Here is a 17027-nt window from a genome sequence, read left to right as displayed (position 1 = left end):
AGTCCCTCCTTGATGATTGATGTATGCCACAGTTGTGACATTGTCTGTCTGAAAACAAATGAACGATTCTCTCTTCAGAAGAGGCCAAAACTGAAGAGCTCTGAAAACTGCACGGAGTTCCAAGATATTGATCGGTAATCTCACCTCCTGAGATTCCCAAACTCCTTGTGCCGTCAGAGATCCCCACACAGCTCCCCAACCTGTGAGACTTGCATCTGTTGAAATTACAGTCCAGGTCGGAAGAACAAAAGAAGCCCCCTGAATTAAACGATGGTGATCTGTCCACCACGTTAGAGAGTGCCGAACAATCGGTTTTAAAGATATTAATTGATATATCTTCGTGTAATCCCTGCACCATTGGTTCAGCATACAGAGCTGAAGAGGTCGCATGTGAAAACGAGCAAAGGGGATCGCGTCCGATGCAGCAGTCATAAGACCTAGAATTTCCATGCATAAGGCTACCGAAGGGAATGATTGAGACTGAAGGTTTCGACAGGCTGTAATCAATTTTAGACGTCTCTTGTCTGTTAAAGACAAAGTCATGGACACTGAATCTATCTGGAAACCCAGAAAGGTTACCCTTGTTTGAGGAATCAAAGAACTTTTTGGTAAATTGATCCTCCAACCATGATCTTGAAGAAACAACACAAGTCGATTCGTATGAGATTCTGCTAAATGTAAAGACGGAGCAAGTACCAAGATATCGTCCAAATAAGGAAATACCACAATACCCTGTTCTCTGATTACAGACAGAAGGGCACCGAGAATCTTTGTGAAAATTCTTGGAGCTGTAGCAAGGCCAAACGGTAGAGCCACAAATTGGTAATGCTTGTCTAGAAAAGAGAATCTCAGGAACTGATAATGATCTGGATGAATCGGAATATGCAGATATGCATCCTGTAAATCTATTGTGGACATATAATTCCCTTGCTGAACAAAAGGCAATATAGTCCTTACAGTTACCATCTTGAACGTTGGTATCCTTACATAACGATTCAATAATTTTAGATCCAGAACTGGTCTGAAGGAATTCTCCTTCTTTGGTACAATGAAGAGATTTGAATAAAACCCCATCCCCTGTTCCGGAACTGGAACTGGCATAATTACTCCAGCCAACTCTAGATCTGAAACACAATTCAGAAATGCTTGAGCTTTCACTGGATTTACTGGGACATGGGAAAGAAAAAATCTCTTTGCAGGAGGTCTCATCTTGAAACCAATTCTGTACCCTTCTGAAACAATGTTCTGAATCCAAAGATTGTGAACAGAACTGATCCAAATTTCTTTGAAAAAACGTAACCTGCCCCCTACCAGCTGAACTGGAATGAGGGCCGTACCTTCATGTGAACTTAGAAGCAGGCTTTGCCTTTCTAGCAGGCTTGGATTTATTCCAGACTGGAGATGGTTTCCAAACTGAAACTGCTCCTGAGGACGAAGGATCAGGCTTTTGTTCTTTGTTGAAACGAAAGGAACGAAAACGATTGTTAGCCCTGTTTTTACCTTTAGACTTTTTATCCTGTGGTAAAAAAGTTCCTTTCCCACCAGTAACAGTTGAAATAATAGAATCCAACTGAGAACCAAATAATTTGTTTCCCTGGAAAGAAATGGAAAGTAGAGTTGATTTAGAAGCCATATCAGCATTCCAAGTCTTAAGCCATAAAGCTCTTCTGGCTAAGATAGCCAGAGACATAAATCTAACATCAACTCTAATAATATCAAAAATGGCATCACAGATGAAATTATTAGCATGCTGGAGAAGAATAATAATATCATGAGAATCACGATTTGTTACTTGTTGCGCTAGAGTTTCCAACCAAAAAGTTGAAGCTGCAGCAACATCAGCCAATGATATAGCAGGTCTAAGAAGATTACCTGAACATAGATAAGCTTTTCTTAGAAAAGATTCAATTTTTCTATCTAAAGGATCCTTAAACGAGGTACCATCTGACGTAGGAATGGTAGTACGTTTAGCAAGGGTAGAAATAGCCCCATCAACTTTAGGGATTTTGTCCCAAAATTCTAATCTGTCAGGCGGAACAGGATATAATTGCTTAAAACGTTTAGAAGGAGTAAATGAATTACCCAATCTATCCCATTCCTTAGCAATTACTGCAGAAATAGCATTAGGAACAGGAAAGACTTCTGGAATAACCGCAGGAGCTTTAAAAACCTTATCCAAACGTATAGAATTAGTATCAAGAGGACTAGAATCCTCTATTTCTAAAGCAATTAGTACTTCTTTAAGTAAAGAGCGAATAAATTCCATCTTAAATAAATATGAAGATTTATCAGCATCAATCTCTGAGACAGAATCCTCTGAACCAGAAGAGTCCAAAGAATCAGAATGATGGTGTTCATTTAAAAATTCATCTGTAGAGAGAGAAGATTTAAAAGACTTTTTACGTTTACTAGAAGGAGAAATAACAGACAAAGCCTTCTTTATGGATTCAGAAACAAAATCTCTTATGTTATCAGGAACATTCTGCACCTTAGATGTTGAGGGAACTGCAACAGGCAATGGTACATCACTAAAGGAAATATTATCTGCATTAACAAGTTTGTCATGACATTTAATACAAACAACAGCTGGAGGAATAGCTACCAAAAGTTTACAGCAGATACACTTAGCTTTGGTAGATCCAGCAGGCAGAGGTTTTCCTGTAGTATCTTCTGGCTCAGATGCAACGTGAGACATCTTGCAATATGTAAGAGAAAAAACAACATATAAAGCAAAATAGATCAAATTCCTTATAAGACAGTTTCAGGAATGGGAAAAAAATGCCAAACATCAAGCTTCTAGCAACCAGAAGCAAATGAAAAATGAGACTGAAATAATGTGGAGACAAAAGCGACGCCCATATTTTTTGGCGCCAAATAAGACGCCCACATTATTTGGCGCCTAAATGCTTTTGGCGCCAAAAATGACGCCACATCCGGAACGCCGACATTTTTGGCGCAAAATAACGTCAAAAAATGACGCAACTTCCGGCGACACGTATGACGCCGGAAACGGAAATGAATTTTTGCGCCAAAAAAGTCCGCGCCAAGAATGACGCAATAAAATGAAGCATTTTCAGCCCCCGCGAGCCTAACAGCCCACAGGGAAAAAAGTCAAATTTTTGAGGTAAGAAAAATATGATAATTAAAGCATAATCCCAAATATGAAACTGACTGTCTGGAAATAAGGAAAGTTGAACATTCTGAGTCAAGGCAAATAAATGTTTGAATACATATATTTAGAACTTTATAAATAAAGTGCCCAACCATAGCTTAGAGTGTCACAGAAAATAAGACTTACTTACCCCAGGACACTCATCTACATGTTTGTAGAAAGCCAAACCAGTACTGAAACGAGAATCAGTAGAGGAAATGGTAAATATAAGAGTATATCGTCGATCTGAAAAGGGAGGTAAGAGATGAATCTCTACGACCGATAACAGAGAACCTTATGAAATAGACCCCGTAGAAGGAGATCACTGCATTCAATAGGCAATACTCTCCTCACATCCCTCTGACATTCACTGCACGCTGAGAGGAAAACCGGGCTCCAACTTGCTGCGGAGCGCATATCAACGTAGAATCTAGCACAAACTTACTTCACCACCTCCCTTGGAGGCAAAGTTTGTAAAACTGATTTGTGGGTGTGGTGAGGGGTGTATTTATAGGCATTTTAAGGTTTGGGAAACTTTGCCCCTCCTGGTAGGAATGTATATCCCATACGTCACTAGCTCATGGACTCTTGTTAATTACATGAAAGAAAGTGTAAATTCACTTAGGTGGCAGGCCATTGAGAGAGGTCTTTGCCCCCCTAGAGGGGGTGATAGAGACAGGCTGCTGCAGAAGAGGGAAATGTTCTGGATTTTTAAACTACAAACTCGTGTACCCACTCGTTTGAATTCAGAATATGACCTGATCAATTACTGGCAATAGAGATTTATTCTACAGTCTCAGGTAATTTGTTCCCTCTTGTGAAGCGGCCTGTCTGGATTCAGTACCTTTTCCTTTTTCCTGTTTCCTTTTTCCTCTTTTCCTCTCTCCCTTCCTCTTACTTTGCCTCATTATTATTATATTTATTTATTTATTTATTTTATTTTAATTTATTTATTTTTTTCATTTTCATTTTCTCATTTCCCCAATTCTCTCATTGTTTTATTTATTTCTCCATTTTGCTTTTTTCATTTTCCTCCTTTATTGATTTTTATTCATTCTTGTAATCTTTCAATTTCCATAAAGTTATGTCTCACTACATATTTTAATTGTCACATAAAGTGATTTATCAGTATAGTGTTCATCATTTTTCATATATGCTGATACTCCGCATTAAATTACAGAATTTATGGTCCCATTTCGTTGGTGCATTATGTTATGTTTTGTTACCAACCTTTAAAGTTGTTTAGTTCCTACACATTAGTTTAAATTGGGTTTAGGAACCTTGTTGGTTTATACATTATCTCATTATTGCTTTATTAAATGTTAGCACCTTATGTATAACTATACTACTGTATTATCATACTGTTTTATAGTATTCCTTTGACTTGTCATTTGTTGCAATTGCAATCTTTTGAATTCAGATAACAGGCTTCACAATTTATATAAGTACTCATAGAGTTAATTTACTTCACAACTTGTATTTGATTTTACCCAATCAGGGTGACCCTGGTGCTTTTTAAATGGCTCAGGTGCGCTGTCCAGTAGCTATGATTACAGCCTGAGGCCGAAACATGTTAGCGGACTATTCGTTGTGATGTACCTGTGCTGATCTCTGAAGTGTTTTTAAATCATGTTCTAATAAAGACTGTGTTTTTACCACTAAAACCGCTGCTTGCAACATTTCCTTTTTTGCTGCTTATATATATATTGTAACAGGGACCACTTTTAACCACGGTCTTCTAGGGCACAAATGCAGCACAGGACATTCCACTGTAGTTTAAAAGGCTTTATTTTTCACAGCAATAACAATCAGGCAGTTCATTTTCAAAAGAGGGAAATCCTTCCTCTGCAGCAAAGTTAAGTACTTTTAAATGTGTCCCAGCACTTCACAGCATTCCACAAGTGCTTTGTAAAAATAATGTCCTTTTACAGTTCACAGGAACAAAAGTATTTTACACAGTGTAACAAACACACACACCAGCTTCTGTAGCTGTGTAACTCTCTCCCAAGGCCTAAGTGAGGCTGCTATTTAAACCCTCACAACTTCTAATTAGCCACACCTGTGATTAGCTGCTGGACAGCTTCACAGCTGTCTGGGATAATGGCCCACCCTCTCTCCAATTATACCTAACCCCAGGGACCCAGAACACAGTTTATCAACTGCATAATCAAATACACACTCTTTCTCCCTGGGGTTTTAACTGAAAGGAGAAATAGCATGTACAATGCTTGGTCTTAAATATCTTCCATTTATAACCAGGCCTTGCTTTCTGTCACATATCCTCCCCCCCAGCTCACACCCAGTGGGTTGAGCGACCATGGACATCAATGAATGTACCCGAGACAAACCATCAGCATTGCCCTGCAAAAGACCAGCCCTGTGCTCAACAGTAAAATTGAAGGGTTGCAAGCTAAGAAACCACCTAGTAACCCTTGAATTTGTTTCCTTATTCTGACTCATCCATGTGAGAGGAGCAAGATCTGTTATTAATTTAAATTTTCTTCCCAACAGATAGTACCTAAGGGTCTCTAAAGCCCACTTAATGGCAAGGCATTCTTTCTCCACTATAGAATAGTTCTTTTCCTGTGAAATAAGTTTTCTGCTTAGGAAAAGGACAGGATGCTCTTCTCCCTGACACTCCTGCGAGAGAACTGCTCCTAAACCAACATCAGAGGCATCTGTCTGTACAATAAAATCTTTAGCGAAATTGGGGGTTACCAAAACTGGATGGGCACAAAGGGCATCTTTCAAATGCTTAAAAGCTTGTTCTGCTTCTGGGGACCATTTTATCATAATTGGGGCCCTTGCTTTTATGAGATCTCTCAAGGGTGCCGCAATTGTAGCGAAATTCGGGATAAACCTTCTATAATAACTAGTTATCCCAATAAATGCTCTTACTTGTTTTTTAGTTAGAGGCTGTGGCCAGTTCTGTATGGCCTCTACTTTTGTTGTCTGAGGTTTAACTAATCCTCTACCAATAGTATAACCCAAGTACTTAGCTTCCTGTAAACCAACAGTACATTTTGCAGGATTGGCAGTTAACCCAGCGGACCGTATTGCATCAAGTACTGCTTGAACTTTTGGAAGATGGGATTCCCAATCTGTACTATAAATTATAACATCATCCAAATATGCTGCCGCATAACGAACATGGGGTTTCAGAATTCTATCCATCATCCTCTGGAATGTTGCCGGGGCCCCATGTAAACCAAATGGCAACACCGTATACTGAAATAAGCCCTCTGGGGTTGAAAAAGCTGTCTTTTCCTTTGCTTGACTAGTGAGAGGCACCTGCCAATACCCTTCCGTTAAATCAATTGTAGTGACATAACGTGCTTTTCCTAGCCTTTCTATCAACTCATCTACTCTAGGCATTGGGTAGGTGTCAAATTTGGAAACACAATTAAGATTACGAAAGTCATTACAGAACCTTAATGAACCATCTGGCTTTCGAATAAGCACGATTGGACTGTTCCACTCACTTTGTGATTCCTCAATTACCCCAAGCTTTAACATTTTGTCTACCTCCAGTTTAATAGCCTTTCTACGAGCCTCAGGGACCCTATAGGGTTTAAGGCAGACCTTCTTCCCTGGTTCTGTTATTATGTCATGCTTAATAACATTAGTTTTTCCCGGTATCACAGAAAATACCTCTTTGTTCATTATAATAAAATCCTTGACCTCTCGCTTCTGATGTACAGATAGGGTTTCCGATATATTTACTTCTGGTTCAGTGACAGGGAGTTCTGTAGGTTTTAAGGTAACTAAAACTTCCCTATCTTTCCAAGGTTTTAACAGATTTATATGATATATTTACTCAGTTTTCCTTCTCCCTGGCTGACTTACTTTGAAATTAACATCATTTATAACCCTGATATTATTTCTTGCCTCTACCAATGTTGGATCCTCCCATTGGGTTTTTTTAAAATTACCAGGGCCACCAACCAGATCTATCAAATCATCAATATTTTCCGAGCTAGAACTTGGTACTTCATTACTCTGAGAAGGTTGATCACCTACTAATACAGGCATAGGGCAATAAATCTTATTTTTCTCCTTTTCAATGGAACCCCCTTCAAAATCAGTTTCAGAGAAAGGAAATACATAAATATCAGAAGTTTGACATATTTCTGGAGATTCCCATAACTCCAGAAATTTTGGAAAATCTCTCCCTATCACCACCTCATGGGCTAAATTTGGTACTACACCCATACAATATTTTAATTTACCACACTGAGTCTCAATCTCCACCTCAGCTGTAGGATATTCCCGTTTATCTCCATGAACACAGATAATTCCCATTTTTTTCCCCATAATCTAATACTGCATCTGGTACTAAAGATTTAGCCACTAGTGTGACCATACTTCCTGAATCAAGCAAAGCCCTAGACACTTTACCATTAACCGTCACAGTACACCAATGGGAATCATTATTAACAGAGCTGTTGCTATTAGACAATAGTGAATGTGCAACATTACAGTTCATAAATTCATCTTTATCACAGTTTCTAGCAATAAGCCCAACCTCATTACATTTAAAACATCTTACAGGTTGGTTATATTTAAATGTTTCCTTAATTCCTGGGGAAATGTCTCTGGTGTTTTGCCTATACACCTGCTGCTCTCTTATCCCCTTTATCCCCTGAACAGTCTTACCAGTTCTTGTAGAGCTCTGGGACTTGGGATTGTGGGGCTGATCCATTGAAGATTGTTGCAAAACTTCTCCTGAAGCTATAAATCTTTCGACCAATACAATCAACTGATCCGCTGTTTGAGGATCACCTTGATTAACCCACCGCCGCAGGGAAGCGGGTAATCCACGCTGAAACCGGTCCATCACCAGTAGTTCCACTATTTTGGTAGCCGAATTAACCTCTGGTTGCAGCCACTTCCTGGCAAGGTGTATAAGGTCGAACATCTGGGATCTTGCAGCATTTTGAGATGAAAACATCCAGGAATGGAATCTTTGTGCACGGACTGCCGAAGTCACCCCCAGGCGTGCAAGGATTTCTGCTTTCAATTTCTCATAGTCACTGGCTTGTGCTGGCTCTAAATCAAAGTAGGCCTTCTGAGGTTCACCACTAAGAAATGGCGCAAGTATACTCGCCCACTCAACTGTCGGCCATTTTTCTCTTTCTGCTGTGCGTTCAAATGCCAAAAGATACACCTCAACATCATCAGCTGCTGTCATTTTTTGAAGATAATGACTAGCCCTTATTACTCTGGAACCTTGCCACCAACATATTCAGAGTTCAGTTTTTCTGATATGGCTTGAACCTCTCGTTGCAGAGTTTGTGTAGCACTTTGTTGCTCTTCCCGGGTCTTCCTGAATGTCTCAGCTTGCACAGCAGCCATCTGTTGTATCAACAATTCAGTGTTCTCCTTCTGTGATTTAGCCAGCAGCATAGCACTCTCTGACTGGGCCAAGACCAACTGTTGCAGTGCTGCACTATTTTCAGCAGCTTTTCTGTTAGTCTCCTGCTGTATAGCATTAGAATGGATCAAAGCTTTAATGACTTCCTCCATGTTGCTTGCAGATTATTATGCCCTCAGACATACAATGTGGTTGCCCGCATTCTCCACCAAGTGTAACAGGGACCACTCTTAACCACGGTCTTCTAGGGTACAAATGCAGCACAGGACATTCCACTGTAGTTTAAAAGGCTTTATTTTTCACAGCAATAACAAACAGGCAGTTCATTTTCAAAAGAGGGAAATCCTTCCTCTGCAGCAAAGTTAAGTACTTTTAAATGTGTCCCAGCACTTCACAGCATTCCACAAGTGCTTTGTAAAAATAATGTCCTTTTACAGTTCACAGGAACAAAAGTCTTTTACACAGTGTAACAAACACACACACCAGCTTCTGTAGCTGTGTAACTCTCTCCCAAGGCCTAAGTGAGGCTGCTATTTAAACCCTCACAACTTCTAATTAGCCACACCTGTGATTAGCTGCTGGACAGCTTCACAGCTGTCTGGGATAATGGCCCACCCTCTCTCCAATTATCCCAAACCCCAGGGACCCAGAACACAGTTTATCAACTGCATAATCAAATACACACTCTTTCTCCCTGGGGTTTTAACTGAAAGGAGAAATAGCATGTACAATGCTTGGTCTTAAATATCTTCCATTTATAACCAGGCCTTGCTTTCTGTCACAATATATATATATATATATATATATATAATGGAATGTACTGTCTGGAAAATGCACTAAAGAGCATACATTTAAGCCTTAAACAAGGTTATAGCGAATGAGGAAAAGCTTTATTAATAGTTTTCTCAAACAGCCTATACTGCTTGCATTACAAATGTGATTGTTACTTTTGCTGTGATTACACATCTATCAATAGAGAAACATAGATCCCTATATAGTACTAAGGTAGCCGGAACCTTTTTTCAATATTGGTGCTACCCTCTGGTCAGGGTGTTGTTTCTTGATAAAAGTGTGTAAAATGAAAAGTATGTAATTTCTGTTACACTGCTTTTGCTCAGCACACAAGTAATTGGCATAGATCCTCAGATTGTTCTCAAGGTAACAAGCTTGTGTAGCTCATTTTTGTTACCCTCTGAGATAGGTGTTGCCATTTTTGCTTGTGTACCAAACGGGTTATTATGCATGGATCCCCAATAATATCCATGGTAGCAGATTCCTGTAGGCATACAGGGCTACCCGCTGGTAGGGGTGTTGCCCAATAACCCAGTTACCTGTTTAGATATCTATCTGCATCATATTAATTTTGAGTGAGCTGGCCAGCTTTATCTATGCATTTAATGTACAAAAACGTATTTTTAAATTATGAGGTTTTTTGATTTCTTTTAATGACTGTTTGCACAAATAAATTCATTATTATTTACAACATATTTTGTGTGGTTTTGGTTTAGGGGACCCAGAAGTTGTTTGGCTGCGTGAAGGCCTTTGAACACCTGCTCTAAATGAATTCTTTTGAATGTGTGCATTGATGTAAATAAATGGAGTGCTGAAATCCCTGTCTATTGCAGAGATAACACTACTGTGTTCTCTTCAAACCTTTCTCTCTTGAAATTTCAGAAAAATTATATATATATATATATATATATATATATATATATATATATATATATATATACACAAAATAGAGGGTATTGACGTCCACATCCATTTGCAAATAAATAACAGATTTTTAAATGCTGCAAAAAAATTGCCCGCAAAAACATCTATTCTTTTAAATAAAAATGGGATCTTAGTCACACAATATGACCATATTTTGCTTAGACAGTCACCAACTCACAAGGTGTCCCATTATTGACTGGTCCTAACATTACAGTCCTTTGCCTTAATGGGCTGAATGATCATTCCTGCTTTTTCTCTTCATAATAGAATGAGACTCCCTGGCTTTATATACACAACTCTATTATTGTCATGAGTACACCTGAGCTTGGGTGGGGTGTTTAACCAATGGAAGATAGTCAGTCTCTCTTTTTTTTTGAAATACAAATACAAAGTTTGGTTTAGCACACCTTACAAATAGTTTAGATACACATCTTTGGGAGTGCTACTAATGTGACCAAATAGTTACACAACACAGGGGGTATTGGCGCACATCCATTTGTAAATAAACAACACATTTTTAAATGCTGTAAAAAATGCCTGCAAAAACATACAACAGCGTAATTTAAATGAGTTAAAACAAATTAGATCAAATTTAATACATAAAATTCCGGAATAGAAGAAATAAAAACATATTTAAACACATTTCATATAGCACAATATAAAATTAACATTTAATAGGAAGCACACGTAGAGCTAGATAGAACGGTGTTAGATCCAAAGTCCAAATGATTCCAGATAAAGTAATGTCTAGAAGCAAAAGACACAAAGAAAGGTCCCATTACAGATGGTAAGATGATAAACAGAATGGTGTATTTAAGTACTTACACCGGGTATTGACGCTTCTGGTCTTATTGGAGTCCAAACGTCCATAAATAGTGGCAGTATTATTAGAGAAAGGAGAGAGACCTCAGAAACGCGTTGCTCAATTTCGTTAAGCTGTGGAGCTTGACCCAGAGGATTACCTGTAGTAGCAGGTGTAGGAAGGGGAGCAATAACGGTCTGTTGTTTGGTATAGGCTATACGCTATACATCTACAGCCATTTATCAGATATCCCAAGACTTCCTAAGATTACCTAAAGATTTGTTCAAAAGAACTTTATATCAGCTGTGGACCTAACAGGTTGGGGGACCTAATAATACTGCCGCTATTTGTGGACGTTTGGACTCCAATAAGATCAGAAGCACCAATACCCCGTGTAAGTACTTGAATACACCATTCTGTTTAACATCTTACCGCCTGTAACGGGACCTTCCTTTGTCTCTTTTGCTTCTAGACATTATTTTATCTGGAATTATTTGGACTGTTTTGACTAGCTCTACAAAGAGTTTTTGTCAACGTGTGCTTTCTATGAAATGTTAATTGTATATTGTGCTATATGAAATGTGTTTATGTGCTTGTGTTTAAATATATACGGCCAGATTACGAGTTTTGCGTTATGAGGGGTGAGGTATGAACTTGCACGTTATTGTCACTGCTCACTTACCTACAGCGCTGGTATTACAGGTTTTTCTAAACCCGGCGTTAAAAGGCAAGAAGTGAGCGTAGAGCAAAATTGTGCTCCATACCGCACTCCAATACCAGCGCTGCTTAAGTCAGCGGTGAGCTGGTTGTACGTGCTCGTGCACGATTTCCCCATAGACATCAATGGGGAGAGTCGGCTGAGAAAAAGTCTAACACCTGCAAAAAAGCAGCATAAAGCTCCGTAACGCAGGTCCATTGATTCCTATGGGGAAACAAATTTTATGTTTACACCTAACACCCTAACATGAACCCAGAGTCTAAACACCCCTAATCTTACAATTATTAACCCCTAATCTGCTGCCCCCAACATTGCCGACACCTACATTATACTTATTAACCACTAATCTGCCACTCCGGACATCGCCGACACCTACATTATACTTATGAACCCCTAATCTGCTGCCCCCAACATCGTCGACACCTACATTATATTTATTAACCCCTAATCTGCTGCCCACAACATTGCAGACACCTACATTATATTTATTAACCCCTAATCTGCTGCCCACAACATGGCCGACACCTACATAATGTTATTAACCCCTAATCTGCCACCCCCACGTCGCTGCCACTATAATAAACACATTAACCCCTAAACCACCGTACTCCCGCATCACAATCACTGGTTAAATAGTATTAACCCCTAATCTGCTGCCCTAACATCGCCGCCACCTACCTACATTTATTAACCCCTAATCTGCCACCCCCAACGTCGCCGCCACTATTTTAAATTTATTAACCCCTAAATCTAAGTCTAACCATAACACCCCCTAACTTAAATATATTTAAAATAAATATAAATAAAACCTACTATCATTACCTAAATAATTCCTATGTAAAACTAAATACTTACCTGTAAAATAAACCCTAAGCTAAAGTATTTAAAACTAAATACTTACCTGTAAAATAAATCTACAATATAACTAATAGTTACATTGTAGCTAGCTTAGGGTTTATTTTTATTTTACAGGCAAGTTTGTATTTATTTTAACTAGGTAGAATAGTTACTAAATAGTTATTAACTATTTAATAACTACCTAGCTAAAATAAATATAAATTTACCTGTAAAATAAAAACCTAACCTAAATTACACAATTAAATAAATTCCCTAAATTAAATACAATGAACTAAATTCAAAACAATTAGCTAAATTACAAAAATGTCCTCGTTGAGGACATCTTGCTGCTTGGATGAAGACTTCTCCCGGTAAATGGATCTTCGGGGGTTAGTTTTAGGATTTTTTAAGGGTGTATTGGGTGGGTTTTATTTTTAGGTTAGTGCTTTGGGCCGCAATAGAGCTAAATGCCCTTTTAAGGGCAATGCCCATCCAAATGCCCTTTTCAGGGCAATGGGGAGCTTAGGTTTTTCTAGTTAGGGTTTTATTTGGGGGGTTGGTTATGTGGGTGTGGGGTTTTACTGTTGGGGGGGCTGCTTGTATTTTTTTACCGGTAAAAGAGCTGATTTATTTGGGGCAATGCCCTGCAAAAGGCCCTTTTAAGCGTTATTGGTAGTTTAGTTTAGGCGAGGTTTTTTTTTATTTTGGGTGAGCTTTTTTTTATTTTAATAGGGCTATTAGATTAGGTGTAATTAGTTTAAAGATCTTGTAATTTGTTTTTGATTTTCTGTAATTTAGTGTTTGTTTTTCTTTGTAATTTAGCTTATTGTTTTGAACTTAGTTAATTTTATTTAATTTAGGGAATTTATTTAATTGTAGGGTTAGGTTAGGTGTTTTTAGTGTAACTAAAGTTAGGTTTTATTTTACAGGTAAATTACAAGCTTGTAATACCGGCGTTATGGAAGTCTCATAGAAAAAAGACTATACGCAATTTGCGTAAGTTGATTTGCGGTAAGGCCAAAACGGTGTGCGGTGCCCCTAAATCTGCAAAAATTTTATGTATTAAATTTGATCTTATTTGTTTTAACTCATTTAGTTTATTCTGAACTTTAGCATATGTATATGAGTCTTTTTATTTATCTATTGGTACTACACTTTGTAGCTTATAGTTAAACATACTGATCAGCAGGTTTCTCATAGGTGGATTTAATCACCTCCTATTTGTTAACAAGTGTGCTTTTTTATCTTTTCTCTGGATCCTTATTTTAGAAGGGAGTACAGTATTTTTAATTGTGCTGATACCCTTGTTGGTTTGTTTTCATATTCTGCTTAGCCAGTCACCAACTTACAAGGTGTCCCAATATTGACTGGTCCTAACACTACAGTCCTTTGCCTTTATGGGCTGAATCATTCCTGCTTTTTCTCTTCATAATAGAATGAGACTCCCTGGCTATATATACACACCCCCATTACATTGTCATGAGTACACCTGAGCTTGGGTGGGGTGCTTTAACCGATGGAAGATGGTTAGTCTCCCTTTTATTTTTAAATAAAAAGTTTGGTTAAGCACATCTTACAAATAGTTTAGATACACATCTTTGGGAGTGCTGCCAATGTGACCAAGTAGTTACACAAAATAGGGGGTATTGACACGCACATCCATTTGCAAAAAAATAACACATTTTTTAATGCTGCAAAAAATTGCCTGCAAAAATATTTATTCTTTTAAATAAAATTAGGATCTTATTCACACAATATGGTCATATTCTGCTTAGCCAGTCACCAACTCACAAGGTGTCGCAATATTGGCTGGTCCTAACACTACAGTCCTTTGCCTTTATGGGCTGAATCATTCCTGCTTTTTCTCTTCATAATAGAATGAGACTCCCTGGCTATATATCCACACCTCCATTATTGTCATGAGTGCACCTGAGCTTGGGTGGGGTACTTTAACCAATGGAAGATAGTCAGTCTCTCTTTTTTTTTTAAATATAAATACAAAGTTTGGTTTAGCATACCTTACAAAAAGTTTATATACACATCCTTGGGAGTGCTGCCAATGTGACCAAGTAGTTACACAAAATAGGGAGTCTCTTTCTCTCATTCTCTTTCTCACTCACTCTCTCTTTCTCCCTTTCTCTCTTTCTCTCTCTCATCCTCTCTTTCTTTCTCTCTCTCTCTCTGTTCTTCTCTCTCCCTCTGGATCTCTCTCAGTCTCTTTCTCTCTCACTCGCTCTTTTTCTCTCTCTCTTTCACTATCTCTTTTTCTCTTCTCTCTTTCCTTCACTCTCTCTCTTTATCTCACTTTCTCACTCTCTCTATTCCCCCTGTCTTTCCATCTGTCTCTCTCTCTCTCTCTCTCTCTCTCTCTCTCTCTCTCTCTCACTCTCTTTCTCTCACTCTCTCTCTTCCTCTCTCTCTTTCTCAACACTTTCTTTTCCAAACTCTTTCTCTCACTTCCTCTCTTTCTCTCTCACACCACTCTCCTTCTTTCTTTCTTTCTCTCTTTTTTTCTTTCTTTCTTTCTTTTCATTCATTTTTCTCTCATTTTCTCTTTCTCTCTCTCTTTCAGTCTCTCTCTCTCTCTCTCTCTCCCTATATATATATATATATATATATATATATATATATATATATACACCCTGGCATTAGAAACTATCTCATGTAAATGGTTGATGTATTCTTTATTATAAATAGGCTTTAGTGTCCCCTCACATATTGCATCACCTCTGCCTTATTTTCTGTCTAACTCTGCCATCTGCATTTTCTTTTTGATCTATCTCTGCTCTGTTTTACATATCTTTTGATCTCTACAATTGTCATCCTCCATCTCTCTCTGGTTTGTATCAAGGTGGCCCCTCTCCCTCCTGGGTATCCTACAGTTGAGCTGCATCTCCTACAAACAATGTAACAAAGTGCCATTGACTGGCAGTCGTGACAGGATGTCAGCAGACGAGGACAGTTGGGTCCCTGAGAGTCAGGAGAGTGTCACCGGAAAACTTCAGCGTAAAATGAAACAATCTCCTCTTGTTCCAGTAGGTAAGTGACCATAAAAGGGGAGGTACAGTATCAGTGTGCCACATACTCTAAGAAATGCTAAACTTTTGCATATTTCAAAAAGAAAGAGGTGATATGATAGTGACTTTTAAGTATAATAAAGGGCTTAGTAGAACTGAGGCAGTGAGTATTTTACATAAAAAGGAAAATTCAAGAATAAAGGTTCATAATCTTAAGCTGAAGGCAGTATATTCAGGAGTAATTTTAGGAAACACTTTTTGCAGAAAGGGTGATTGATTCATGGAATAAACTTTCACAAGAGGTAGTAATGAAAAACACTGTGGGAAACTTTAAGAATGCCTGGGACAAGCATAAGGCTATCCTACCATCTAGATATATTTATACTTTTAGGAAATATCGGGCAGACTTGCTTGGCCTATGGCTCTTATCTTCTGTGAATATCTATGTTTCAATATTTAAGGGACTGAAGTAAAGATATTAAAATGAGCACTGGACAAGTACGGTATATGCAGTATTTCATAGATCTTTCTTTATATAATAATTACATTTGATGTCATGTAGGAGACAAATTACCAAATTACAGTATCATGTTTAATTGTTTAAATGGTCATTTCCACTCAGGGGTCAAGTGGCTAGTAACAATTACACATTTAAAGACAATAATAATCTTATTTCACTGAGCATTATATTGTAAAGTAAGTCTTTCTCCTTCACATATGACATAGTGATCTCCCCTTAATGAGATACACATTTACTTTAAAGCAATCCCTTAATACTTACGAGGCACTTTATAGAAACTTACCACACCAGAGAGCTTTAGAGAACTTGGGCCAAAGTGTCAATCATATTTAGTAGCAAAGGCCTTAAGGCCTGATATTTAAAAGCATGTAGAGAAATTATGCAAAATCTTTAGGATTTGTTTAGACCTTATATTGTAATGTAGGTATCTCTCATTCATATACAAAACCTTGAAAAGTGAGATCAATATCTTTCAAATTAAAATTTGTGTTTCTAACATTTTTTTAGAGACCTCTCCATACTCATGAGATGTAGTAGATTATCTCATCTGAGTGGCGAGCTTTTGAATATTAGACCCTTAGTAACTTGAGGCTGGATGAAATTAAAGGGATATGAAACCTACATTTTAAAAATAGGCGTAAATTACAAAGTTGTTTAAAATTGCATGCTCTATCTGAATCATGAAAGACAAAATGTGGGTTTTATATCACTTTAAGCTTGACTTTAACATAGCTACTACTAGTAGATCCATCAGACCTCTAAAGTCTGTGGCAACATTTCCAATGAAAAGTTTATATCAAAACTGAGGGCATTCACTTCATTTCTTGATGGCATAACAATGCAAGTCTTATTCAGTTTACACATAGCATTTTATATGTTACATAGCAAACAA

At 38.0% G+C, this 17027-nt stretch overlaps 1 protein-coding gene across 3 annotated transcripts in view; it reads left to right on the top strand.

Annotated features, from left to right (window-relative positions):
- HIGD1B (HIG1 hypoxia inducible domain family member 1B) overlaps positions 1-17027 on the top strand; it is a 168013-nt gene that overhangs the window by 35348 nt on the left and 115638 nt on the right. For all 3 annotated transcript variants that reach the window (XM_053699942.1, XM_053699931.1, XM_053699936.1), the window contains exon 2: positions 15450-15637. In XM_053699942.1, coding sequence (XP_053555917.1) covers positions 15541-15637 — 97 coding nt within the window. In that variant the 5' untranslated portion in view covers positions 15450-15540. The remainder of the gene's footprint in view (positions 1-15449; positions 15638-17027) is intronic.

This window comes from Bombina bombina, chromosome 1 (genome assembly GCF_027579735.1).
Source record: "Bombina bombina isolate aBomBom1 chromosome 1, aBomBom1.pri, whole genome shotgun sequence".
Classification (NCBI taxonomy): Eukaryota; Metazoa; Chordata; class Amphibia; order Anura; family Bombinatoridae; genus Bombina; species Bombina bombina.
Note: the sequence above shows the minus strand (reverse complement) of the source record. Positions and strands in the feature narration are given on the sequence as shown.